The sequence below is a fragment of the Bubalus bubalis genome, chromosome 2 (assembly GCF_019923935.1).
Source record: "Bubalus bubalis isolate 160015118507 breed Murrah chromosome 2, NDDB_SH_1, whole genome shotgun sequence".
Classification (NCBI taxonomy): Eukaryota; Metazoa; Chordata; class Mammalia; order Artiodactyla; family Bovidae; genus Bubalus; species Bubalus bubalis.
The window spans coordinates 146,897,232-146,924,298 of NC_059158.1; the positions used below are offsets into that span (position 1 = coordinate 146,897,232).

General features: G+C 40.3%; 1 protein-coding gene across 6 annotated transcripts in view; it reads left to right on the plus strand.

Moving 5' to 3' along the window:
* The window catches only part of ADAM23 (ADAM metallopeptidase domain 23), a 200,263-nt gene that overhangs the window by 51,301 nt on the left and 121,895 nt on the right, over window positions 1-27,067 (plus strand). For all 6 annotated transcript variants that reach the window (XM_045164558.1, XM_045164561.1, XM_045164560.1 and 3 more), the window contains exon 3: window positions 1,211-1,287. In XM_045164558.1, coding sequence (XP_045020493.1) covers window positions 1,211-1,287 — 77 coding nt within the window. The remainder of the gene's footprint in view (window positions 1-1,210; window positions 1,288-27,067) is intronic.

The following is a 27,067-nucleotide window of genomic DNA, read 5'->3' on the forward strand; positions in this document are numbered from 1 at the left end:
AAGCCTCAAGTTCATTCCCAGCAGCTGTGTGTGAAGAAGGCTTACTGGAAAGTAATGTCATTGGTCTGCCCTTGAAGGAAGAGTAGGATTTTGATAATGGGAAGTGGAGGAGGAAGGCAAGAGGAACAAGCAGTGGCATTGAGGAGAGTGGGAGTGAAAAGTGTCTGGTTGCTATGCATGTAACACTTCATAGATGACACCCACTGTGCCTTAAGAATGAAGTCTGGAGGAAGGGTGTTTGTGAGCAACGGTTGGGGGAGGGGGGATGTTACATTTATCTTTGTTCTTTTTTTCTGATAGGGTGACAAAGGAGAGTTTTTTCTTGGATAATACTTTAACAAAACTTCATTGATTTGTTGATTTATATTATTCAAGATGCTTCTGTGAGCTATTCTAATCTTTAGGACCATAGCCCGCCAGGCTCCTCTGTCCATGGGATTCTCCAGGCAAGAATACTGGAGTGTGTTGTCGTGCCCTTCTCCAGGGGATCTTCCTGATCCAGGGATTGAACCTGAATCTGTTATGTTTCCTGCATTGGCAAGTGGGTTCTTTACCACTAGCACCAGCTGGGAAGCCCCTTTAATACCTAGAACATATTACTCATGTTGAGATGAGATTATCTTTACATTTTGGGTTAAATCACAATGAGGACAGTATTTGTAAATGTGTGACTTTCAAAGGGGGACAGAGACTCTCACTATCCACAGAGGGCCTGGTTTGACGTGCTTTCTGAAGTTGAAAGGTTTTTTTACCGGGACATTCTGCTGATAATTCATTTAGAGAAAGTTCCAATTCCTGATAAAGAGCAGAACGCTGACATGAGTTTTCACTTAGGTATGCAGAAAGAATTGGTTAGTTTTGTGCACAAAATAGGCTGAAATTAAGCTTTAATTAGTCAGACTTTTGCATAATTCATCACAGTCACTTTGAAAGTTCAGTTGAATCTGCTCTTAATTTTTATCAAGATGGACTCCTTTTTAAAAGACTTTTATTAGTTTCTTTCTGAACAGATATTTAGGCCTTCCAAGTAAAACCATGACGATACCCTTGTTCTCTTTTTAAAGAAATAAATTATCATATAGGGATCCATAAAGAAACGAATCAGTCCATAAAATATTCTTCTTATTAAATATCATTCTTGATATCAATATAATCAGCTTTAAAGATATGAAAGTAAACTAAGGTTCTTTCTGTCTTTTTGAAACCATAGGCTGTCCATCTGGCCCAAGCAAGCTTCCAGATTGAAGCCTTTGGCTCCAAATTCATTCTTGACCTCACATTGAACAAGTAAGTATTTAGTTATGATCTTGTCAAGAAATAATTGCAATAAAACTCTACTTCATGATAATAGTTTTGTCAAAATAATATCTGTTGTTGAAGCAACTGATATTTTTTAGCTAATTATATGTCATATAGCACCTAAAGAAAAATATAAAGCCTGAAGTTAATTATGTTCTTTTGCTGAAAGAAGAGACATTTAATGTATTAAAAATCTCAAATGGAGTACTTAAATGTGATTTTAAATGGAATAATTATTTGAAGTGATGCTAGCTAATTAAGTGCTAACTTATAATCTTTACTATATATATATAGCAAGCATGATAAATTACTGACTCAAGTATAATTGGACTTCAGTCTAGAAATTCCACTTTACCTTTCAGTATGCAGTTCACATGACTTCTGTATGAAGAGTAAAGAAAATGATGACTTGCAAATAGTACCTATTTTGAGAAGGTTCTTTGCTTCCTAATTTGCTCTAATACACTTTCTTAGAAATTTTGATCCTGATGAAGATTTACCCGATTTTCCTCTGAGGATGTGTTTATGTTGATATTTAAATGCTGTTTCCCAAGTTGGAACCAGTTGCACAGATGTCTTTGTACAAAGCATGAACAAGAGCTGTTGCCTTAAGCAGGACTCTTCAGTCTCTAATTGAGCCAGCAGCAAACATTTCTTTGGTGAAGGAGCATTCTTTTATGGTTTTCTGTAGTTTGAGAAGCTCCAGTCAGTATCGTAAACTCTGATCAGTATTTTGACTAAGACTGCATTTTTGCCAGAAAGATACCACGTAATGCTATCAGACACTGTAATGTAGGTGACCACAGTTCAATATCTGAGAAATTACAAAAGACTCTGAAGAACAACTATTAAATTTCTTGTGTGCCAAATTCTGAGAGCTCTGCAGAAAAAAAAAAAAAAATGCAGAGTCAGCTTGGGTACTCCTTACTCAAGTGTAATTGCAGCTTTAAGTCAGGATGAATCAGCAGAACTCAGAATTTCCTGTGTTACAGATATTGCAGGTTTTCGTCGTTGAGTCTGCTGAGTATTAGTTGAGTTCCTTTTCACCATGCTGGGTCAGCACTGTGCCTGCCTGAGAGATTTGTCTTGCCAACACTTAGACTATGTTGAGTAGCAAGATATAGCTAATTTTAGTTTGTTTAGATCTTCTGTTCCTTTAACTCTTACTGCAATGGATGCTGTCATATCAGACTGTGCCTTGGTGAGAGCAACCAACATTGCTATGTGGTTGAACATTAAAACATCCTGGCCGTAGCACAGCATCCCAGATGACTGAGAAAGGATCATGTGGGGATGTCCAGGGTACTTAGAGGTCTGTAGACACATCCAAAAATTATTTACCATTAATATTTAACATGCAGAGAAATCAAGTTGAGCACCTACTGTGAGCAGCCCTTGCCTTACTTGGAAGAGGCCAATAGATATAATTTTACAGGAGTGTGAAATTCATTGTGCTGGTGATAATGAACCAGCAATCCATGTTGGTTGGAATGCTATGGAGGCACTGAAGAGTGGAAGCTCTTTAGGCTAGAAGAGTGTGGAAAAGCATCTTAGGAAAGGTGATGCTTGAGCTAAATCTTGGAAGGCAAGTGCTCGTGAGGAAGAGAAGTGTTAGGGATGGATTGGAGAGTGAGAAAATGGAGAACTGTGTTCTAGGTAGAGCAGACAGTGTATGCTATGGAGGCAGGGCCATGCAGCAGTGTGGCAAGTTAAATTTTGTTGAATTTCTTGGTAAATTACAAGATTGACACAGAGGGAGATAAGTCAGGAGAGGTAGACCCAGGGACAGCTCAGCTCCTGGAAGATCTTGTCTGTCATGCTTAAGTACTTGGCTATTATAGCCTAGACTGTGAAAAGTGAAGTAAGGGGAATAAACACAAGTTCTATTCTCAAGAAATGCTAAAAGGCATGGAGAGGGAATGCTTTTAAGAAATCTTTGATTGATAAAAATCATTAGGATAGCTTTGATGTGGGTGACAAGGCAGAAAAAAGACTTAAAATTAACTGGTACCTTGATTGCATAACTGGGTAGAAGATGGTATCGAGCTGAAATGGGCAGCACAAGGAACAAACAGGTTAAATGGTGAAGAGAAAAGAATGTGAAATCAGGGTAGACATCACTGATTTGAGGGCTCTTGGACATGTCTATGTGGTAGTTGGGTAGAGCAGTCTGAAGTACAGGGAAGAGATGGGGGCTGGAGGCTTAGCTTCCTAAGCTTTAGTTTCCTGTTTAAGCTGTATGTTGCTATAAGGACTCGCTGAGATAATGTGTGGTACTTATACATGTCTGCTAATTGGAAAGACATGCTTAATGCTGTGGACTGAATCCCCCCTAAAATTTCTATGTTGAAACCTTAACCTGAAATATGACTGTATTTAGAGACAGAACCTCTAAGGAGGTAATTAAGGTTGAAGGAGGTCATATGGTGGAGCCTTGATCTAATAAGGTTAATGTTATTATAAGATAGACACCAGAGAGCTTGCTGTCTCTCTCTCTCTACCACGTGAGGACACAGCAAGAAGGCAGTCGTCTGTAAGCCAAGAAGAGAGCCCTCACCAGGAATTGAATCAGCCAGAATGTTGTTCTTGGAAAGTCTCCAGAAGTGTGAGAAATAGATCTCTAGTTGTTTAAAGCACGCACTTTGTGGTATCTTATAATGGCAGCCTGAGTTGATTAACACATTCAATATATATTTGTATTTATGCTTAATTATTATTGCCACAGCAAGGCAGTCATGGGGCTGGGTGTTGGGGAATTTAGGATTGAAAAAGAGAATCAGTGATCTCATGGAACTTATGATCTAATAAGAAAAGCACAATAAGTCTTTGCTTTGTTTTCTGTCAGTACTTTTTTTTCCTCATTTTTGTACATGAGGGTAGTATACTCTGTGATCTTTACCTTGCTGAAGGTTAGACTGAAGGAAAACTTGACAATTTGACAGGCCAAGGTTGATATTCATTCAAGGTAATGAGCACTGAGAATTCAGACAACATACTTTTGTTGAGTTAAAAACCTATTTGCAATACATTTGGTCCTTCTCCAGCTGCTTACCCGAAATCCATTAAAAAGCATGACAAGACTTGTAAGTCATTGGCTGTTTGGATATTTAACTTTCCATTTGATTGTGTCTGATGTGGCCGCTGAAACCTTCAGCATGCTCTCATGTTTATTGTAAAGTGAAATCCATGCAGTCCTTCTGGCCTTTGCCTGGCACAGAGATGGAAGAAATCTCAGGGTGTCTCAGGTGCGATAAGACAGCAGTTTGTTCCTAAGAGAACACTATCCAATGAGAGAATAAGGGGTCTTCCAAGTCTCTCCTGTACATTTGTCTTGAACAATAAGGAAAGCTCCAATTGGGTGAAATCTATGTGAGACATCAATATTGGATGGTTGTAGCTTAAAACTGAGGAGTGGACCTAAAGCAGCTTGGAAAGTAAGGACTTTGCTTCATGGGACCTAAGTGAACTGACAAAAACAACTCTGATTTTGGATGAAAGGCAGAATGCTGAAAGCTGTATCATTATTGTCAAACAGGTACCAAACTAAAATAATTATGCATGTGTAGTTATCAGCTATCTGTGGTTTGCTTTCCACACTGCAGTGTGAACAGAGTTCTGTCGTGAATGGGTCACTCTAGGGGAAGTGCAGGGGAAGGTTGTGGATGAACAACTTGTGTGGTCTTTGGTCTCTTCTTTTCTTTAATTAATTTATTTTAATTGGAGGCCAATTACTTTACAATATTGTAGTGGTTTTTGCCATACATTGACATGAATCAGCCATGGGTGTACATGTGTTCCCCATCCTGGACCCCCCTTCCCACCTCACTCCCCATCCCATCCCTCAGGGTCATCCCGGTGCACCAGCCCTGAGCATCCTGTCTCCTGCATTGAATCTGGGCTGGTGATCTGTTTCACATATGATAATATACATGTTTCAATGCTATTCCCTCAAATCATCCCACCCTCGCCTTCTGCCACAGAGTCCAAAAGATTGTTCTTTACATCTATGTCTCTTTTGCTGTCTCACATATAGGGTCATCGTTACCATCTTTCTAAATTCCATATATATGTGTTAGTATACTGTATTGGTGTTTTTCTTTCTGACTTACTTCACTCTGTATAATAGGCTCCAGTTTCATCCACCTCATTAGAACTGATTCAAATGCATTCTTTTTAATGTCTGAGTAATATTCAATTGTGTATATGTACCACAACTTTCTTATCCATTTGTCTGCCGATGGACATCTAGGTTGCTTCCATGTCCTGGCCATTGTAAACAGTGCTGCGATGAACCTTGGGGTACATGTGTCTCTTTCCCTTCTGGTTTCCTCAGTGTGTATGCCCAGCAGTGGGATTCCTGGGTCATATGGCAGTTCTATTTCCAGGTTTTTAAGGAATCTCCACACTGTTCTCCGTAGTGGCTGTACTGGTTTGCATTCCCCCCAACAATGTAAGAGGGTTCCCTTTTCTCCACACCCTCTCTAGCATTTATTGTTTGTAGACTTTTTGAAAGCAGCCATTCTGACTGGTGTGAGATGGTACCTCATTGTGGTTTTGGTTTGCATTTCTCTGATGATGAGTGAGGTTAAGCATCTTTTCATGTGCTTATTAGCCATCTGTATGGAAGACACCCTTCTTTATTGCTCCATTTCCCTGGGAGGTTAATGGCTTTGTTCTGATGTAGGGGGAATCAGGGGTATTTGATTTAAGATGAATATCTGGAAAATGTTGATTTAAAGAAGAACATGCACACAGTGGTTTGCTTAGTTCATGCAATGGTTTTAAAAGAAGAGGGGCTTCCCTGGTGGCTCAGAGGTGAATAATCTGCCTGCCAGTGCAAGAGACACAGGTTTGATCCCTGGTTTGGGAAGATCCGACATGCTGCAGAGCAACTAAGCCTGTGCACCACAGCTATTGAGCCTGTGCTCCAGAGCCCAGGAACTGTGACTCCTGAGCCCATATGCCACAACTACTGGAGCCTGTGCACCCTTGAGTCTGTGCAACAAGAGAAGCCACTGCAATGAGAAGCCAGAACACCCTGAGAGAGTTGCCGCCCCCTGCTCGACGCAGCTAGAGAAAAGCCTGTGCAGCAGTGAAGACCCAGCACAGCCAAAAATAGAGGAAAACAAACAAGCAAACAAAATCACAAAAATAATATAAAAAGGAAAGAAGGAAACAGCTACATTGATGTAGTTTCAGCTAGATTAAATAAAAACCCAGGCTTTCATGCCAATTAATATGATTAATTTATTCTTTGTTCAGCCAGCAAACGTTTATTGAGCATCTAGTTTGCCTTAAGATACGGTGCTGAGCAACAACCCAGGGGTTTCAGGACTGTGTAAAAGAATTCCTCCTCTCTAAGAGCCCACAGAGAATGAAATATATACAAATTGTATTAAATATGATAGGAAGTGACTTGGGAGGCCTTAGTGCTGGAAGGTCTTATGGGGAAGATGAGATTTAATATTTGTCTTAAAGGATGCTGTCTTGGGTTTGCTTCCCTTGGTAGCAGATCCTGAGGCAAGATTTCCAGAAAATACCTTTAGGGAGTGAGATGTGGATGGGGTGGGAGCTTTAAAAGAGAGATTTCTCATGTGCCCAACCAGGGCTCATTCCCACTGAGGAAATCCTGGGAGTCCTTGGGTTCATTCTCGAGAATATGCCAGACTATTATCCAACTGAAGATGGAGGAAACTGGAGTTTCATCCACTGACTGCAGTCTGTTGTTGGTTAAGGGGTGTTTCTGGGAGTGGCACCTCTTCAGTACGTTGCTCTTGCCTCCTGTGAGGTAGAAAAAAGCCAAGAGTCTTAGGTATTTCTAGTCACCTGCCTTCAGCGTGTTGAGGTGCCTGCTGAAGGCATGTGGGCACGGGATGTCAGGGTCTGCTACAGAAAGATGTGGGAGGGAGAAAGGTACATTCCACATGGGAAAGTAGCAGAGCAAAGGTTTGGGAGCAGGAAAGCATCAAACCCCTGGTGAGAGTGAAAACCAGTGAGCCCCTTCTCTTGAAGAAGCTTGAACCACCCATTGGTGGATGGAAGGCAAGCTGCCCACCCCGAGTCACTGGATTCGGAGGGGGATTTTCAGTCTTCTTCTGTTGCGTGTTTTTTCAGCTCTTCACGTTTGGAGATTTGAACTCAAAGTTGGGTTTATAAGACGCAACATGTGGAGGAGAATAGGCCTCCTGCCCCATTTTCCTTTTGTGAATGAATCAGAGAAGTGTGGCTTCAGAACTGTGGCTGCAGAAGACTGAGGCAAATTTGCCTTCACTGCAGCCCAGGGTGGGCCATCCTGGCTTCCATCCAGGCTTTCATCTTGGCTTCTGAGTTGGCTTGACTCTTCTTTTTTTAATAACAGAAAAATAAAAATAAAACATTTTTATTTATTTTTAATTGAAGGATAATTGCCTTACAATATTGTGTTGATTTCTGCCAAACACCAACATATAACAGAAAAAAATTTTATTTAGGAAAGAAACCTAAGAAAAATATTAACTAGAAGTGCAAGATAGTAAGATTAAATACTGTAAATAACCAAATTTTACACACACAGATTCTGTTTCTCTCCATATATATGTATGTATGTATGTGTGTGTGCTCAGTTGGGTCCAACTCTTTGCAACCCCATGGACTGTATGTAGCCCACCATGCTCCTCTGTCCATGGCATTTTCCAGGCAAGAATACTGGAGTGGGTTGCCTTTTCCTTCTCCAGGAGATCTTTCCCAACCCAGGGATCGAACCCGGGTCTCCCGCATTGTAGACAGGCGCTTTGCCGTCTGAGCCACCATGTAGAGCTCAGTGCTAATCCCTGCCCCACCCCTCTTCTCTCCTGCTCTCCATCCTTTAGTCTCACTGCTGGAATTCCTCTCACACATCTGGGCGAGCGAAGGCACTGGCTTTTCGGAATTCAGGCCTTTGGTCTCAGACTTGTGCTGAGGCTACCAGCTCAGGCATGTTTTCTGGGTTTGAGTTCAGAAGAGCTAGAAATGATGAGTAACATGGCTGTCCATCTCAGGATTCTGTTTCTTTAAGATGCTTCTAACTCATAGGCTGAATGCTGCATTTCCTGGTTTCCAGAGTATGTAGAAGGAAGGTTTTCAACTGCAGTCGTAATAGTAATAGAACCTCTGCTAAGCCCTTTACTCATTTCATCCAATTTAAATCCTGTGTGATCATTTCCAGCCTGAGACCTCGTGACATTCAGTTATGTGCTGGTGTTCAGTCTGTACTGTCTGTCTGGAGTCTTCTTCTGTTGCTGCTTTGATCACTGGACTGTCAGTTTACAAGGGAGCTGGGCATAATTCTAGTGATTGCTCATCTCTTCACATTAAGTGAGACAAAACAATTTAGCTATTTTAGTCAATTATTTCATTTTATTTATTTGTTTTAAAATTTTTGCCTGCACAGGGTCTTCATTGCTTTGCATAGGCTTTCTCTAGTTGCTGTGAGCGGGGGCTACACTAGGTTGTGGTGCCTGAGCTTCTCACTGTGGTGGCTTCTCTTGTTGCGGCGCACGGGCTCTCGGGTACATGAGCTTAGCTGCTCTGTGGCATATGAAATATTCCCATACCAGGGATCGAACCTGTGTCCCCTGCATTAGCAGGCGGACTGTGCCACCAGGGAAGTCCTATTTTTATCAATTTTTAATGATATAAAGAAAATACAGGAGACCATGGTTTGATCCCTGGGTCCAGAAGATCCTCTGGAGATGGGAAGGTCAATTCACTCCAGTAATCTTGCCTGGACAACCCCATGGACAGAGAAGCTTGGCAGGCTATAGTCCTTGGCGTCTAAAAGAGTCGGACATGACTAAGAACTAACTAACCCAGAAATAAAATGTAGAAGAAGGCCCAGTGAGGTGGATGAAACTGGAGCCTATTATACAGAGTGAAATAAGTCAGAAAGAAAAACACCAATTCAGTATATTAACGCACATAGATGGAATTTAGAAAGATGGTAACGATGACCCTGTATGCGAGACAGCAAAAGAGACTCAGATATAAAGAGCAGACTTTTGGACTCTGTGGGAGAAGGCAAGGGTAGGATGATTTGAGAGACTAGCATTGAAACATGTATATTGCCATATGTGAAATAGATGACCAGTCCAAGTTTGATGCATGAAACAGGGCACTCAAAGCCGGTGCACTGGGACAACTCAGAGGAATGGGATGGGGCGGGAGGTGGGAGGGGGGTTTGGGATGGGGGACATATGTACACCCATGGCTGATTCATGTCAATGTATGGCAAAACCCACTACAATATTGTAAACTAATTAGCCTGCAATTAAAATAAATAAATTAATTAAAAAATAAAATTATCCTGTTTTTTAAAAAAAATTTATTAGTAACATTGGTTTGTAACATTATATAAGTTGCATATGGACCACATTATATTTCTACTCATATATGCACTATAGCATGGTCACCACCCAAAATTTAGTTGCCATTGGTCACAGTACAGTTGATCCCCTTTACCCTTTTCATGCTTTCCCCTATTCCTGCTCTTTCCCCTCTGTTAGCCCCACTCTATTCTTTGTATCTACTTGTTCATTTTTGTTTGGTTTGCTTTGTTTACTTAGTTTCAAATATTCTACATGTGAATGAAATCATATGGTATTGGTCTTTCTCCATCTGACATTTCACTTATCATAATACCTTATCAAAGTCCATCTATCTTGTCATATGGCAAGATTTCATCTTTCTTATGACTGAGTGGTACTTCATCGTGAATATGTATATACCACATGTTTTGTGTCCGTTCATCTGCTGAAAGTGAAGAGGAACTCAAAAGCCTCTTGATGAAAGTGAAAGTGGAGAGTGAAAAAGTTGGCTTAAAGCTCAACATTCAGAAAATGAAGATCATGGCATCTGGTCCCACCACTTCATGGGAAATAGATGGGGAAACAGTGGAAACAGTGTCAGACTTTATTTTTTTGGGCTCCAAATCACTACAGATGGTGACTGCAGCCATGAAATTAAAAGACGCTTACTCCTTGGAAGGAAAGTTATGACCAACCTAGATAGCATATTCAAAAGCAGAGACATTACTTTGCCAACAAAGGTCCGTCTAGTCAAGGCTATGGTTTTTCCTGTGGTCATGTATGGATGTGAGAGTTGGACTGTGAAGAAGGCTGAGTGCGGAAGAATTGATGCTTTTGAACTGTGGTGTTGGAGAAGACTCTTGAGAGTCCCTTGGACTGCAAGGAATCCAACCAGTCCATCCTAAAGGAGATTAGTCCTGGGTGTTCCTTGGAAGGAATGATGCTAAAGCTGAAACTCCAGTACTTTGGCCATCTCATGAGAAGAGTTGACTCATTGGAAAAGACTCTGATGCTGGGAGGGATTGGGGGCAAGAGGAGAAGGGGACGACAGAGGATGAGATGGCTGGATGGCATCACTGACTCGATGGACGTGAGTCTGAGTGAACTCCGGGAGTTGGTGATGGACAGGGAGGCCTGACGTGGTACGATTCATGGGGTCGCAAAGAGTCGGACACGACTGAGCGACTGATCTGATCTGATCTGCTGATGGGCACTTAGGTTGTTTCCATATCTTGGCTCTTGTCAATAATGTTGTCATGAATATATGGGTATGTATATCTTTTTGAATTACTGCTTTAATATTCTTTTGATAAAAACCCAAAAGTAGAATAGCTGGATCATATGGTAGTTCTGTTCTTAATTTTTTGAGGAATATCCATAGTATTTTCCACCTGTTCACATTCCCACCAACAGTGTGTGAGAGTTTCTTTTTTTCTATATCCTTGCCAGCACTTGTTATTTCTTGCCTTTTTGATAATAGTCATTCTAATAGGCATGAGGTGATAGCTCATTGTGTTTTTGATTTGCATTACACAGTGATATTGAACAACTTTTCATGTGCTTCTTAGCTATCTGTATGTCTTCTTTGGAAAAATGTCTCCTTTGCTTATATTTTTATTGGGTTATTTTTTCATTGTTGAATTGTATGAGTTGTTTGTATATTTTGGATACTAATCCCTTATTGAGTATATGATTTGCAGATATCTTCTCTCATTCAATAGGCTGTCTTTTCATTTTGTTAATAGTTTCTTATATTGTGCAGAAACTTTCTAGTCTGATATAGTCCCATTTGTTTATTTTTATTTTTGCTTCCTTTGTCTGAGGAGATACATTGAGAAAGATAACATGAAGACAGATGTCAAAGAGTGTACTGCCTATATTTTCTTTTTTAAAAAAATTTTTATTGGCATATAGTTGATTTACAATATTGGGTTAGTTTCTGCTGCACAACAGTGAATCAGTTATATGTATACACTCTTTTTTATATTCTGTTCTCTTTTCAGTCTCTATTTTTTTTTTCACTCTGATCTATTTTATTTCCTTCCTCCTATTGACTTTGGACTTCATTTGTCCTTTTCTGGTTCTTCTACGTGTGGGGTTAGGTGGCTTGTTTGAGACTTTTCTTGTTCTGGAGGAAGTCCTGTATTGCTATAAACTTCCCTCTGAATGCAAGTAATCCAGTTTGTTGAGCAGACCAGGTCATCTATTATGGGCTGCATTTTGTCCTCTAGAATTTATATGTTGAAGTCCCAACTAGCCAGTAACTCAGAATGTAGCTGTATTTGGATATAAGGACTTTAAGAAAGTAATTAAATTAAAATGAAGTCTTTACTGTAGGCCCTAATCCAATAAGACTGGTGTCCTTTAAGGGATTCCCAGGTGGTGCAGTGGTAAAGCATCCACCTGCCAATGTAGGAGACACAGGAGATTTTGATCCCTGGGTTGGAAAGATCCCCTGGAGTAGGAAATGGCAACCGACTCCAATATTCTTGCCTGGGACATCCCATAGACAGAGGAGCCTGGCAAACTACAGTCCATGGAGTTGAAAAGAGTCAGAAAAGACTGAGCATGCACACACACGGTGTGCTTTAAGAAGAGGAAATTTGGACACAGGCACTTGTGTGCAGACGAGAATACCGTGTACCATGTGAAGACCTAGTGAGAAGGAGGCCATCTGCAAGTTGAGGAGAGAGGCCTCAAAATGAAACCAGTGCTGCCTATAGCTTGCTCTTAGACCTCTATCCTACAGAACTATGAGGAAATAAATTTCTGTTGTTTAAACCTCTGGTCTGTTGTACTTTGTTATGGCAGCTGTAGCAAAGGAATACACCATTGCCATCCATTTACTGCTTATTTACTGCAGTGAGACAGTCAGCATTAAACTGCTGCTTGTTAATGGGTGAGTCTGTTTGTCCTTGGTAGATAATTCTGCTACTATAGTAAGTACATAAGTGTTGTTCTGAGAGATTATGGCCTCTTTTGCATTTATGTACTTCCAAAAAAGAGTAGCACTATTTATGCAGTTTTGAAAAAGTTTCTGCTTAAGAAGCAAAGATCTCCAAAGTTGCTGTATTGATTGCCGCTGTGCCATGTGCAATATGATGTAGATAACTATTGCTTTTTATTTGTCCTAGAGACCCAGTAGTGTTCTAAGATTTCCAGTGCTGGCAGGATTGAGTTGCTATAGGATTTCTCTCATTAAGTCATCCTTTCCTGTATATTTTTAAACATTTGGATTCCATGGTACAAGGTAGTTCATTTTGCCTTGCTTTCACTGATCAGGTCTCCCTCAGGCATTTCTGTTTGAATAATGAAGCCTGTATTGGATGCTTTGGATAATATCATTATCATTTGCTTTTGATGACGCATCTTTAAGCTGCTAGATTAGATCCAGGAACTCTTGAAAAAATTTAAGACAAATGTTAGTAGGTTCTAGTTCTGTTTTTGAGGATATGTGTTAATATTTGACCTCCTTTCAGCATGCTTTGACAGTGATTTCAACAATTAAACAGAATAGCAGAAGCATTAAAGATAAAATCACAATTGAACCATTGGTGTTTATTTATTTTTATTTTTTATTTATTTATGGCTGTGCTGGGTCTTCTTTGCTGCGTGCGGGCTTTTCTCTAGTTGTGGTGAGGGGGGCTACTCTTTGTTGCGATGCACAGGCCTTTCATTGCAGTGGCTTCTCTTGTTGCGGAACATGGGCTCTAGAGCACGTGGACCTCAGTAGTTGCAGCACACGGGCTGTGGTTGCAGCCCTTGGGCTCTAGAGCACGTGGACTCCAGCAGTTGCAGCACGTGGGCTCAGCGGTTGCGGTCCTTGGGCTCTAGAGCACAGGCTCAGTAGTTGTTGTGCACAGGCTCATTTGCCCTGAGGCATATGGAATCTTCCTGGGCCAGGGAGTCCAACCCATGTCTCCTGCATTGGCAGGTGGATTCTTCATCACTGAACCACCAGGGAAGTCCAAACCATTGGTATTTATGTACTGATTCTTGATGTAGGTGGATGAGGTCTCATGTAACTCTTAAGTGGTGAAGGACTGTGGATATTTGACATCTACTTTCAGTAAGAAACTTCATTTATTCCATCCTCTTCTTGTCTATTGACCATAATTTTTATGGATGAAGGAGACCCAGGGAAATTAAACACAAGACTGAAGAACTCAGAAGGGCTATAGGAGCTAGATATAGATTCTCTAAGTTCCAAGAAATGTAAAGATGTGAAAGTGAAGGAAAGCAAAGTTGCTCAGTAGTGTCCAACTCTTTGTGACCCTATGGACCATACAGTCCATGGAATTCTCCAGGCAAGAATACTGGAGTGGGTTGCTGTTTCCTTCTCCAGGGATTGCCCAGAAATGAGGAACTGCAGTGATAGCCCCTCACACAAAAAAAGAAAAAAAAAAGGCATTTGAGAATTTCTAGCAAAATCAAGTGGTCTAATTACCAATGGGATCACATAGCACTGTTTTTAATCCAGAATACAAATACCATGTACTAAATTAAGAGACTATTTCTTGACTGATGGATTAAAGGAGACCCTTTGCAGGTGTCCACCCCAATGCAGAATGTGGGCAGATTAAACTGGAACTTGGTTCATTCTTCAAACTACTTCTTGGTCTTTATGATTACTGGGGGGAATGATGGGGAAGAAATAAATTGGGAGTTTGGAATTGACATGTACATGCTGTTATATTTAAACAGATAACCAGCAAGGACCTACTATATAGCACAGGGAAGTCTGCTTAATATTCTGTAATAACTTAAATGAAGAAAGAACTCAAGACAGATTAATGATTAATGAAGAATTACAGTAGAAGTTAATTTTGACAAAAAATTGAGAAGCACAGAAGATTAGTGGTATAAGGCATCTAAGATAAGTTAATTGCATTAGTTACTGATTGTAGATCTTACTTTTCTTACAGTTAAGTGAGAAATGCCAGGTGCTGGGGTATATAATTTCCATTATCTGATAAAGGAAGCTTATCTGTCTAGAGATATAAACATTTTCCTATTAGGGAGAAATTTATCCCTTTGGTGCGCACGTTGCCAGATGTTCGGTAGCATAATGGTTAATGTCTGTAACCATGATTTTGTGAATGACCAGAAATGTTACTTAAATGGACTTCTCATATTGACCCTCTGTGGTAGCCAAGTGCATAACGTACTTTCTAACCTCAGTGGATTGAGGAATAGATTCCTATTGATTGAACCCTTTTAAGAACCATTTCGAGCACTTTTTTTTTTTTTTTCAGAAATGTTTACTGAGTACCTGGTAAGTGCCAGACAATGATGAAGCTGCCAGAGAGAAGCTCTCCCCTCATGAAGCTTACAGAACAATGGAGGAGAAAGACAATTCGACCATATCTAAATTATAGTCTGAGAAGTGCCATGGTGGGGAAAATTGAGGGTGCTTTTATCCCCTGTAGGAGCGGGATTGAATAGGAAGCTAAATGTTTATGGAGCTAAATGTCTAAATTCAGACCTAAAGTATAAGAGTTGTCCAGACAGAGGTTTGAGAGTCAGAGACTGTGAGGGTCTGAAAGGTAGGCAAGAGAAGTGAGACTAGTAGTGAATGCACACTTGGAGAAATTAATAAAATCACACAACGAGTTAGAAAAAAAAAATAGAAACTTTGTCATGGCAGGGCAGTATATTTGGGGCAGCTTTGTAAATACACATCTGAAAGTACCACCACTTGCTATCTTTTATATACATTTCTTTAAGCAATAGGATTTTTTTCTCCTAGAAGAGCTGTGAGCAGGAAGGTTAATGAATTCTACATTCTTCTTATCACCTGACTTAAATTGCTTTTTGCTCTAAGTAAACAGCAATTGCTGTTTCAGTACATCTCAGCAGAATTTTATCCCAACAGAAATGGTCCCTATTCCTCCCCATGTAACCTCCATAGATGGAATGATAGACAAGCGAAGCATGGCTGACCTGCTGACAGGTTAGATTTCTGACAGTCTGCTGCTTATTCAATGGCTATTGTGTGTATGCTTCTCACAATTAACAGAATATTATTGCATGGACTCTATCCTGGCCATTTATTTTATGCTGTGTTCTGACTTTTAATTTATTAAATAGCCTTTTTTTCCTACTCTCAAAAAAAAAAAAAAAGAATCACACAGTAAGTGATAGAACTGGCATCAGAATTCAGGATCACCCACTGTCAAAGCCTTTGAGAGTAGTGATTTTTTCAGTAATAATCCCCTTGAAGTTATGTTTCAAAAGCTCAACAGAGGTGAACCTTAGTTATAAATACAGATATAAATTTTATACTACTTGCCTTTTACATTTTGCTTTACTTTCATTACTCCTATTTTTTGCAGAAATCTAGTCCCAAACAATAATGCATTAACTTTCCTCTAAATACTATAAAATGTATATGAAGTGAGGGTTTGATCAGGTAAAAGAGCTCATTAGGATTCTTGGTTGTCATCTGCTGCCAATAAGAATTATGTTATTTTCCAGAACCAATTTTTTGATGATTCATAGACTAGAATCATCATGTAAGATAATTTCCCCTATTCTTTTAAAATTAATTATAATATTAGAATCTTCACTGTTAAAACCTAAACCATGGTTATTTAGATTTGTTTATAAAGGTGTCCTCTTTGAGTGGTCAGTTCTAACTCAACTCCCATAATGATAATCATGTGCTTTATGATATTTTGATTGTGTTTAAAGACAAAATCTATTTAGGCTTTTTTTCATGTGATCATTTCTGCAAGAAGTTTCAAGTAAATTCAATTAAAATAATTTTAAAATGAAAAAAGATCTATCTGTCTTTCTTATAGGAATATTTTTCAAACAAGAGGCTGAAAACCTCTAATACATTGTAGAATGAACATTTCATTTCTTCCTACTTTACTTTTTACCAAAATGATGTCATGCATGTAGTAAATCAGACTAAACTATTTGACAATAAGGATCTTACAGCATTAGGACAAGACTATGTTTCTTATAAATTGGTAGAACTTTTCAGAGTCTTAATTGTGTCTGAGGCTCTTCCTCACTGCTGTTAGTGTTTATTCATTAAATGCTGACTGACCTGGTACTTGACCCTAAAGAGATCTTTTAGTCTGTGAAGCTATTCAGACAATAGAAAAGGGTTTCTTTATGTGATTTCTGGCACTTGTCCTATCCTCCCTCCCTCCATCCCTCTACACTGTCTTAAGGTTAAGGGAAAACAACGAAGAATAAGATGCAGTCTCTTTATGGAGTTTACAATTTAGGGCAGGATCAGGGAAAGCTACACAGAGGAGGGGATGGTTGAGCTGAATTTTGAAGGATGAGTAATTCAAAGATGAATGGTTTAATACTTTTGCATGGGCTGGGCAGCCAGTAACTCTTTGGGGCACCCGTTTAATATTTATTTATCTTGGGCTGTGCTGGATCTTTGTTGCCCTGCAGGTTTTTCTCTAGTTGTGGAGAACAGGGGCTGCTCTCTAGTTGCGGTGCGTGGGCTTCTCATGGTGATGGCTTCTCTTGTTGTGGAGCATGGGCTCAAGGGTGCGTGGACTTCAGTAGTTATGGTTCCTGGGCTCCAGAGCACAGGACCAATAGCCATGGCTCACGAGCTTAGTTGCTCCACAGCATGTGGGATCTTCCTGGACCAGGGATTGAACTTGTGTCTCCTGTATGGGCGGGTGGATTCTTTACTACTGAGCCACCAGGGAAGCCATGGGCGCTTATTTATTTTTGCGGGTGAGTCAGTGTTTATGTGGCATTTTCACTGGACATATACATGTGGTCGGTGTTGACACAGGGCAGTTATTTTGCATTCCTTCCTCACCCCCAGCAGTATCTTTACCTCATACAGTTTTAATAGTCAGGAGTAGTTTTATGGGCTGTAAAAACGAAGTACTCTTATTTTACTGGGGTTAAAAATGCATCTGTGTCCTTTTCTTTTGGGGAGGTTTAGTTAACTATGTTCCTATGAAATTATTAATATACTCGTGATGGAATGCAAACATTCAGTGACAGAGTGCTTTCAGAAGTAAATAATATATCCACCTTTTCATCCAGCTTTGAATACCTGGGTTCTTTGTGTGCTTTTGATTTCGTGAACTATAAAAAAATGAGAAACTGCAAGACACTATTAATTATTCTTTTTCATAAGAGCAGTTTGAGGCAAGGTTTCCAGGTCTGAGGATTAAAGGCGACATACTGTTCCTACCGCCTGCGCCATCAGCAAGACGCCCTTACTGCCGGCTCCTTGTTTTGGCTGTATAGCTGTCCTTAAGATGTGCTGTTTGGAAGCACTTTTTATAATTCAGATACAGCATGATTTATTTGAAAACTTTTTTTTCTGTTTTATAGGCAGGATATTTTTCTTTCCTCCTGCAAGGCCCAGTAGATAAGGCTTGCTTATCATCTGGTTGTGTTGATCAGATAATGATGTCCATGTAGAGTATTTCATAGCATCATCTCCATTGTCCTATAGTAAAACTACATAAAAGACAACAGAAAACCAATAATTTTGGCTCTTTGAAGGCCACTTCCTGGTAAGTAATAGTTAAATTACAGGGCCCTCAAAGTACAAGCTCTACAGATGCCTAGGAGTTACTCAGCAGGTGTATACAGCTTAGGTGCCTCTCTCCTTCCTTTGTGCAAAATTCAGAGGGTCATCTCATCTCTGCTTTGCTCTTGGCATCAAGGTAAGTCCAAGAATGTGAGAAGGTGAGTCTCTGAACTAGATGTACTCAGGTCTGCTGTCACCTGCCTTAACTCGGAAGGGAAGTCGGTGGTTAGCTGGGGGATACTTTCTTGACGATACTGTTCCCTCTGTCATCTTCCACTTCTGATTTAGGGCTTTGAATGGAGCCCCATATTTATTTTGATAATTTTTAAAATAGAAGATATTTTCTTGATATTTAAAGAAATATCGTCCAAATTATCTTTTGAGAGTTGGACTTACTCATATTATTTCCTACTCTGGTATTTTTAAGAGTTAAAAGTCAACATATGAATGTCTTAAAAAATTTTTTTTAAAAAGCTGTATGACTCTGGTTTTTTTTTTTTTTTTTTTTTTAATCTTCTGGCTGCACTACATGGCATGTGGGATCTTAGTTTCTCGACCAGGGATCAAACCTGCATCCCCTGCACTGGAAGCATGAAGTTGAAACCACTGGACCATCAGGGAAGTCCTTATAAAAATGTCCTTTATAAAGGTCTTGTTTCTTGTATTAAGGGAGGCTAAGAGATGAGTTTGCGTCCTCTTTTGACTTGGCTAAAGTGATGATTTTTGAATCTCCACTTTGAAGGGATTTACAAAGACTGCTGAATTAATTAAAAGGGTTTTCACACTGTATGTTCATGCTAAGTAGTGTCTGACTCTGTGGACTGCAGCCCACCAGGCTCCTCTGTCCATGGGATTCTCTAGGCAAGAACACTGGGGTGGGTTGCCATGCCCTCCTCCAGGGGATCTTCCCGACCCGAGAGTCGAACGTAAGTCTCTTACCTCTCCTCCATTGGTAAGTGGGTTCTTTACCGCTAGTGCCACCTGTCAAATCATCGCTGCTACTGCTAAGTCGCTTCAGTCATGTCCGACTCTGTGCGACCCTGTAGGCGGCAGCCCATCAGGCTCCCCCGTCCCTGGGACTCTCCAGGCAAGAACACTGGAGTGGGTTGCCATTTCCTTCTCCAATGCATGAAAGTGAAAAGTGAAAGTGAAGTCGCTCAGTCGTGTCCGACTCTTAGCGACCCCATGGATTGCAGCCTAGCAGGCTCCGACGCCCATGGGATTTTCCAGGCAAGAGAACTGCTATACTTTAAACTTACACTTTTGTCAGTTATGAAATGTTTAATTGTGATCCCTGAACGAAAGCTCTTTTCAATTGAAGAGCTTTGGTATATTTGTGTATTTGGTTCCTGTTTCTAAGAATAAATTACAGCTTCTTTTATGAGCTTCCTTTGAATCAGGAGAGATTGAGGTTAGCCAGGGAAGCCTGGCGTGCTGCAATCTGTGGGGTCGCAAAGAGTCGGACACAACTGAGCAACTGAACTGAATTGAACTGAAAATTTTAAAAGTCAAGCAGTCCAGCTCCCAAACTGATGATCGAATCCTCTTATCCCCTTGAGTAGTGGGGTGTATTCTAGAACATCTCCAGGCCTCAGGTAGCTGATTCTTAGACTGTGTTAATTTATCAAGTCCTTTTAAAATATCTATCTGAAATGTTTTAACTTCCAGTCTCAGACCTTAAACTTGATTGTGGAGACTAAATATTAGTCTACTTCATTCAGTTATCAGCAGTTTCTAGAAATTAGTTCCTGAGGCTATTATCCCCCACCAAATAGCCAAGATTCTGTTCATAAAGTGTTCACCTGGATTATAAAATAAGAATGCAGATCATTTTCCAAAAAGAAAACATTGGACAGTTATAAAAAGAGTTTTTCTAATACTTGAAAAGTGCTATTTTTTAAAGCATGTAAGAAGTTATTTATAATTTCTTCCTGCCAGTGTTCAGCACTATTAAACAGCAGGAGCTTTTTGCTGTCTAAAAAATGGTATTTTGAAGTCTTTAAGAACTTTTTCAAGGCGAAAGCAATTCAGGTTGAATTCTGCCAGAGTTTTGTTATTTCAGTATGTTTTACAGACGAGCTGGACTTAATACAGTCTATTAAGAAAACAGTTAATAACCATATATCCATTAATTGATATACAACCCAATATATTAAATATAATTTAGTTTAGTTTCTAAAACTGCACTGAAATGTGATAAACATTCTGGTTAGAACTGAAATGCAGTGGCCTAAATATGTTTTTAGTGTCCCCTTTGGAGAAAATTTTAGTCTATTTCAGAATCAAATTTGATGTTCAAATTTCATCTGTATCTGATCTGACTGTACTGGAAAGGATAGTATGAAAAATATATTAACTTCCTTTGCCCTAGTTTGGAGAGTGAGGGTCGTGCATAGAAAAATAATCTAAAAGCCATCTGTCTGAAATACCATACTTTAAATTTATTATTATATTTATTATACTTAATCATTCAAATCTGATTGAAATTTCTCTTTTTATACACACATAGCAGGCACCTGTATATAAGGGTGTACCCTTTAAATTGGCTAGGTATTTGGCCATCCTCTTTTCAAAACAGATCACTTTCTGATGAGTTTCTGTTAAAAGATTTCATAAATAACTGAGTTATTTTCTCCCATGTTATCTGTGAACCAGCAAAAGTGTTTGCTCTGGGTTCAGTTCAGTTCAGTTCAGTTGCTCAGTTGTGTCCGACTCTGTGCGACCCCATGAACCGCAGCATGCCAGGCCACCCTGTCCATCACCAACTCCCGGAGTTTACCCAAACTTATGTCCATCGTGTCAGTGATGCCATCCAACCATCTCATCCTCTGTTGTCCTCTTCTCCTCCTGCCCTCAATCTTTCCCAGCATCAGGGTCTTTTCCAATGAGTCAACTCTTCACATGAGGTGGCCAAAGTACTGGAGTTTCAGCTTCAACATCAGTCCTTCCGATGAACACCCAGGACTGATCTCTAGGATGGACTGGTAGGATCTCCTTACAGTCCAAGGGACTCTCAACAGTCTTCTCCAACACCACAGTTCAAAAGCATCAATTCTTCTGCACTCAGCTTTCTTTATTGTTCAACTCTCACATCCATACATGACTACTGGAAAAACCACAGCCTTGACTAGATGGACCTTTGTTGGGAAAGTAATGTCTCTGCTTTTGAATATGCTGTCTAGAGTGGTCATAACTTTCCTTCCAAGGAGTAAGCGTCTTTTAATTTCATGACTGCAATCATCATCTGCCGTGATTTTGGAGCCCCCCAAAATTAAATCTGACACTGTTTCCACTGTTTCCCCATCTATTTCCCATGAAGTGATGGGACCGGATGCCATGATCTTAGTTTTCTGAATGCTGAGCTTTACGCCAACTTTTTCACTCTCCTCTTTTACTTTCATCAAGAGGCTCTTTAGTTCCTCTTCACTTTCTGCCATAAGGGTGGTGTAATCTGCATATCTGAGGTTATTGATATTTCTCCCGGCAATCTTGATTCCAGCTTGTGCTTCATCCAGCTCAGTGTTTCTCATGATGTACTCTGCATATAAGTTAAATAAGCAGGATGACAATATACAACCTTGACGTACTCCTTTTCCTGTTTGGAACCAGTCTGTTGTTCCATGTCCAGTTCTAACTCTTGCTTCCTGACCTGCATACAGGTTTCTCAAGAGGCAGGTCAGGTGCTCTGGGTTAAGGGATTTAAATGTTTGTTTTTTTTAAAGCATTTTTTTTTCAATAGCATGTAGTTAATTAAATCTTTACCACATAAAACAAATATAAGTGGTAAAAAATCATTATTTTCAATTGACTTTGCAGAATAGTAGAAAAGAAGTCAAACACCTATCAATAGCATGTTTTGGTGACTATGACTGATATCTTGTTAATTTCCACATGAACTGCAGGCACAGAGGGTGCAGTTCAGTTCAGTCGCTCAGTCGTGTCTGACTCTTTGTGACCCCATGAATCGCAGCACGTCAGGCCTCCCTGTCCATCACCAACTCCTGGAGTTCACTCAGACTCACGTCCATTGAGTCAGTGATGCCATCCAGCCATCTCATCCTCTGTCGTCCCCTTCTCCTCCTGCCCCCAATCCCTTCTAGCATCAGAGTCTTTTCCAATGAGTCAACTCTCCTCATGAGATGGCCAAAGTACTGGAGTTTCAGCTTTAGCATCATTCCCTCCAAAGAAATCCCAGGGCTGATCTCCATCAGAATGGACTGGTTGGATCTCCTTGCAGTCCAAGGGACTCTCAAGAGTCTTCTCCAACACCACGGTTCAAAAGCATCAATTCTTTGGCGCTCAGCCTTCTTCACAGTCCAACTCTCACATCCATACATGACCACAGGAAAAACCATAGCCTTGACTAGATAGACCTTTGTTGGCAAAGTAATGTCTCTGCTTTTGAATATGCTATCTAGGTTGGTCATAACTTTCCTTCCAAGGAGTAAGCATCTTTTAATTTCATGGCTGCAGTCACCATCTGCAGTGATTTTGGAACCCAAAAAAATAAAGTCTGCCACTGTTTCCGCTGTTTCCCCATCTATTTGCCATGAAGTGATGGGACCAGGTGCCATGATCTTCCTTTTCTGAATGTTGAGCTTTAAACCAACTTTTTCACTCTCGTCTTTCACTTTCATCAAGAGGCTTTTTAGTTCCTCTTCAGTTTCTGCCATAGGGGTGGTGTCATCTGCATATCTGAGGTTATTGGTATTTCTCCCGGCAATCTTGATTCCAGCTTGTACTTCTTCCAGTCCGGCGTTTCTCATGATGTACTCTGCATATAAGTTAAATAAGCAGGATGACAGTATACAGCCTTGACGTACTCCTTTTCCTATTTGGAACCAGTGTGTTGTTCCATGTCTAGTTCTAACTATTGCTTCCTAACCTGCATACAGATTTCTCAAGAGGCAGGTTGGGTGGTCTGGGATTCCCATCTCTATCAGAATTTTCCACAGTTTGTTGTGATCCACACAGTCAAAGGCTTTGACATAGTCAGTAAAGCAGAAGTAGATGTTTTTCTGGAACTCTCTTGCTTTTTCCATGATCCAGCGGATGTTGGCAATTTGATCTCTGGTTCCTCTCCCTTTTCTAAAACCAACTTGAACATTAGGAAGTTCACAGTTCGCATATTGCTGAAGCCTGGCTTGGAGAATTTTGAGCATTACTTTACTAGCATGTGAGATGAGTACAATTGTGCGGTAGTTTGAGCATTCTTTGGCATTGCCTTTCTTTGGGATTGGAATGAAAACTGACCTTTTCCAGTCCTGTGGCCACTGCTGAGTTTTCCAAATTTGCTGGAGAAGGGAATGGCAAACCACTTCACTGTTCTTGCCTTTAGAATCCCATGAACAGTATGAAAAGGCACAGAGGGTTACTATGACACAAACACCAGACCATTAATCATCTTTCTCATTCACGTATTAGATATACATATGACAATGACATAATACACTGTGTCACTCTCTGAGCAAAGCCTCAATATTGTTTGATGTTTTCATTCTTGTCTATCTCCAGCCCCCTTCTTATTCTCCCACCCCTGTCCAAACGAGGCAACCATTTTAAGGTGTCTTATGTGATCTTTTATCTGTATGTGTTCTTACTAATATGTTTATTTCAGTTTTGTGGGTGTGTGGTTTTATTTCTTATAAATGGTGGTGTGCTACTGAACTCACATAAAGATTTATGTCTGTGAATTTGTATGTCTAGTCCATTTACCTAACTGTTGGAAAGTACCCTATGGAGTATGTCCAATACTCTTCTACTCTCCCAGGGCAGAAATCTAGATTCACTTCAACTCTCTACAACCACAAGCCATGTTGTAATGGACCTGTGGACCCATTGTTCATGGACCTGTGTAAGAATTTCTCTGGCGCACGTTCCCTGGGGCAGGATGCTGGATCAGGCATTGTAGACAGGTTTATTCATAATCTGATGAAGTACTATAAAGTTACCCTGCAGAAAGGCTACACTATTCTATTCTTGAGCAAGACCTGATGCTCAGTAGTGTCCAAATTCCATTCATTTGTGGGATGGATCAAGTGATCTTTTTCCTCCAGGCATAGTTATTTTCTGTATGTTGGGAAGCTAATTGCTTAGTTTTATTGGTTAATGATTTCAGAAGTATAAGATTAAACCTTTTGAGGCATAGCAGCATCTCCTTCAGTAAAATTAGTTCCATTGGGATCGCATGAATTTGGTCAGGCCATTGTGATCCTTTGGGAAATGGACTTTTACTCTTCTGATGCGAAGTGTTGTCTGATGTTTGTCATGGTGTTAATTTGAAAAGCTACAGTAATGAAAAAGGAGAAGCATATTCACTTTGTAGAATTGGATTTGTATTTACTTAAAGTCACGTGTCATACTTAAAGTCATATGCCAAGAGAATACCAGTACCTGCAGCATAAGAAGAAAAGTTTATGTGTATGACTTCTTACAGTAGATGAGATGAAAAGACAGTCTGAAAGTTGGATGAGAGGAAATAAGAGGTGAGAAAAGGAAGAGGGACAAAGGAATACGTGGTCTGTTAGTACCTAGAACCTTGCCTGGCATGTGGTAGAGAAGCAAGTGATATTTGTGTGATGAGTGAATTCGTAGTGTGGTAAGGTGGAAAGTATGCTTTAGATTTATAGCTAAGTTTTTTTTTCAGGTTATTTTTACTTATTTTATTATCAGCTGCACTTGGTCTTTGTTGCTGCATATGGGCTTTCTCTAGCTGCAGAGAGTGGGGCTACTGTTTAGTCGCGGTGCTTGGGCATCTCACTGCAGTGGCTTTTCTTGTGGAACACAGGCTCTAGGGCATGTGGGCTTCAGTAGCAGCTGCATGTGGGGTCAATAGTTTTAGTTTGTGGTCTTCATTGCCCTGCAGCATGTGAGATCTTCTTGGACCAGGATTCGAACCTGTGTCCCCTACATTGGCAGGTGGATTCTTCTCCATTGTTACCACCAAGGAAGTCCCTGGCTAAATGTTTTGATTTGCATACTGATTCTGCAACTTGGGGAACTCATGGAACTGTTCCAAGACTCAGTTTATTAAACTGTGAACTGAAATTGAAGAGAGGACTCACCAAGTTGCCGTCTGTGAAAGAGACCAGTGTATATAATAGACAAGTAACAAGTGTTCAGTTCCTTGAATAAAGTACACTTTCTATTTCCTGACTATTAGCAGTCCTTTGCAAATATTTTGTCATAAGTTGATTCAACAATATGTGAACCATGAACTTCCAGATGTTCAAGCTGGTTTTCGAAAAGGCAGAGGAACCAGAAATCAAATTGCCAACATCTGCTGGGTCATCAAAAAAGCAAGAGAGTTTCAGAAAAACATCTATTTCTGCTTTATTGACTATGCCAAAGCCTTTGACTGTGTGGATCACAACAAACTGTGGAAAATTCTGAAAGAGATGGGAATACCAGACCACTGGACCTGCCAGTTGAGAAACCTGTATGCAGGTCAGGAAGCAACAGTTAGAACTGGACATGGAGCAACGGACTGGTTCCAAATAGGAAAAGGAGTCCATCAAGGCTGTATATTGTCATCCTGCTTATTTAACTTCTGTGCAGAGTACATCATGAGAAATGGTGGGCTGGAAGAAGCACAAGCTGGAATCAAGATTGCCAGGAGAAATATCAATAATTTCAGATATGCAGATGACACCACCCTTATGGCAGAAAGTGAAGAAGAACTAAAGAGCCTCTTGATGAAAGTGAAAGAGGAGAGTGAAAAAGTTGGCTTAAAGCTCAACATTCAGAAAATGAAGATCATGGCATCCGGTCCCATCACTTCATGGGAAATAGATGGGGAAACAGTGTCAGGCTTTATTTTTGGGGGCTCCAAAATCACTGAAGATGGTGACTGCAGCCATGAAATTAAAAGATGCTTACTCCTTGGAGGGAAAGTTATGACCAACCCTGACAGCATATTCAAAAACAGAGACATTACTTTGCCAACAAAGGTCTGTCTAGTCAAGGCTATGGTTTTTCCTGTGGTCATGTATGGATATGAGAGTTGGACTGTGAAGAAGGCTGAGCGCCGAAGAATTGATGCTTTTGAACTGTGGTGTTGGAGAAGACTCTTGAGAGTCCCTTGGACTGCAAGGAGATCCTATCAGTCCATCCTAAAGGAGATCAGTCCTGGGTGTTCATTGGAAGGACTGATGTTGAAGCTGAAACTCCAATACTTTGGGCACCTGATGTGAAGAGCTGACTCATTAGAAAAGACCCTGATGCTGGGAAAGATTGAAGGCGGGAGGAGAAGGGGATGGCAGAGGATGAGATGGTTGGATAGCATCACCGACTCAATGGACATGAGTTTGGGTAAACTCTGGGAGTTGGTGATGGACTGGGAGGCCTGGCATGCTGCAGTTCATGGGGTCGCACAGAGTTGGACATGACTGTGACTGAATTGAACTGAACTGAAGTTGACTTTTGTCTTGGCCTTTCTGATGGCTAGTGTAAGGATTTCTGAACAGTCTCTTATTTTCTACTTTGCTATTCATGGCAGCACTTGATTGAAAACTGTAGTAAGGTTCTATTTAAAAACCACTCAAAGTGATCACCACTACACTCACACAATTGTATATACTGAAACTGTGTAAAATTTTTAATTAATTTATTTTTTATTGAAGGATAATTGCTTTACAGAAGTTTGCTGTTTTCTGTCAAACCTCAACATGAATAAGCCATAGGTATACATATATCCCCTCCGTTTTGAAGCTCCCTCCCATCTCCCTCTCCATCCCATCCCTCTAGGTTGATACAGAGCCCCTCTTTGAGTTTCCTGAGCCATACAGCAAGTTACCGTTGGCTATCTGTTTTACATATGGTAATGTAAGTTTCCATGTTACTCCATACATCTCACCCTCCCCTCCCCCCATGTCCATAGGTCTGTTCTCTATGCCTGTTTCTCCATTGTTGCCCTGTA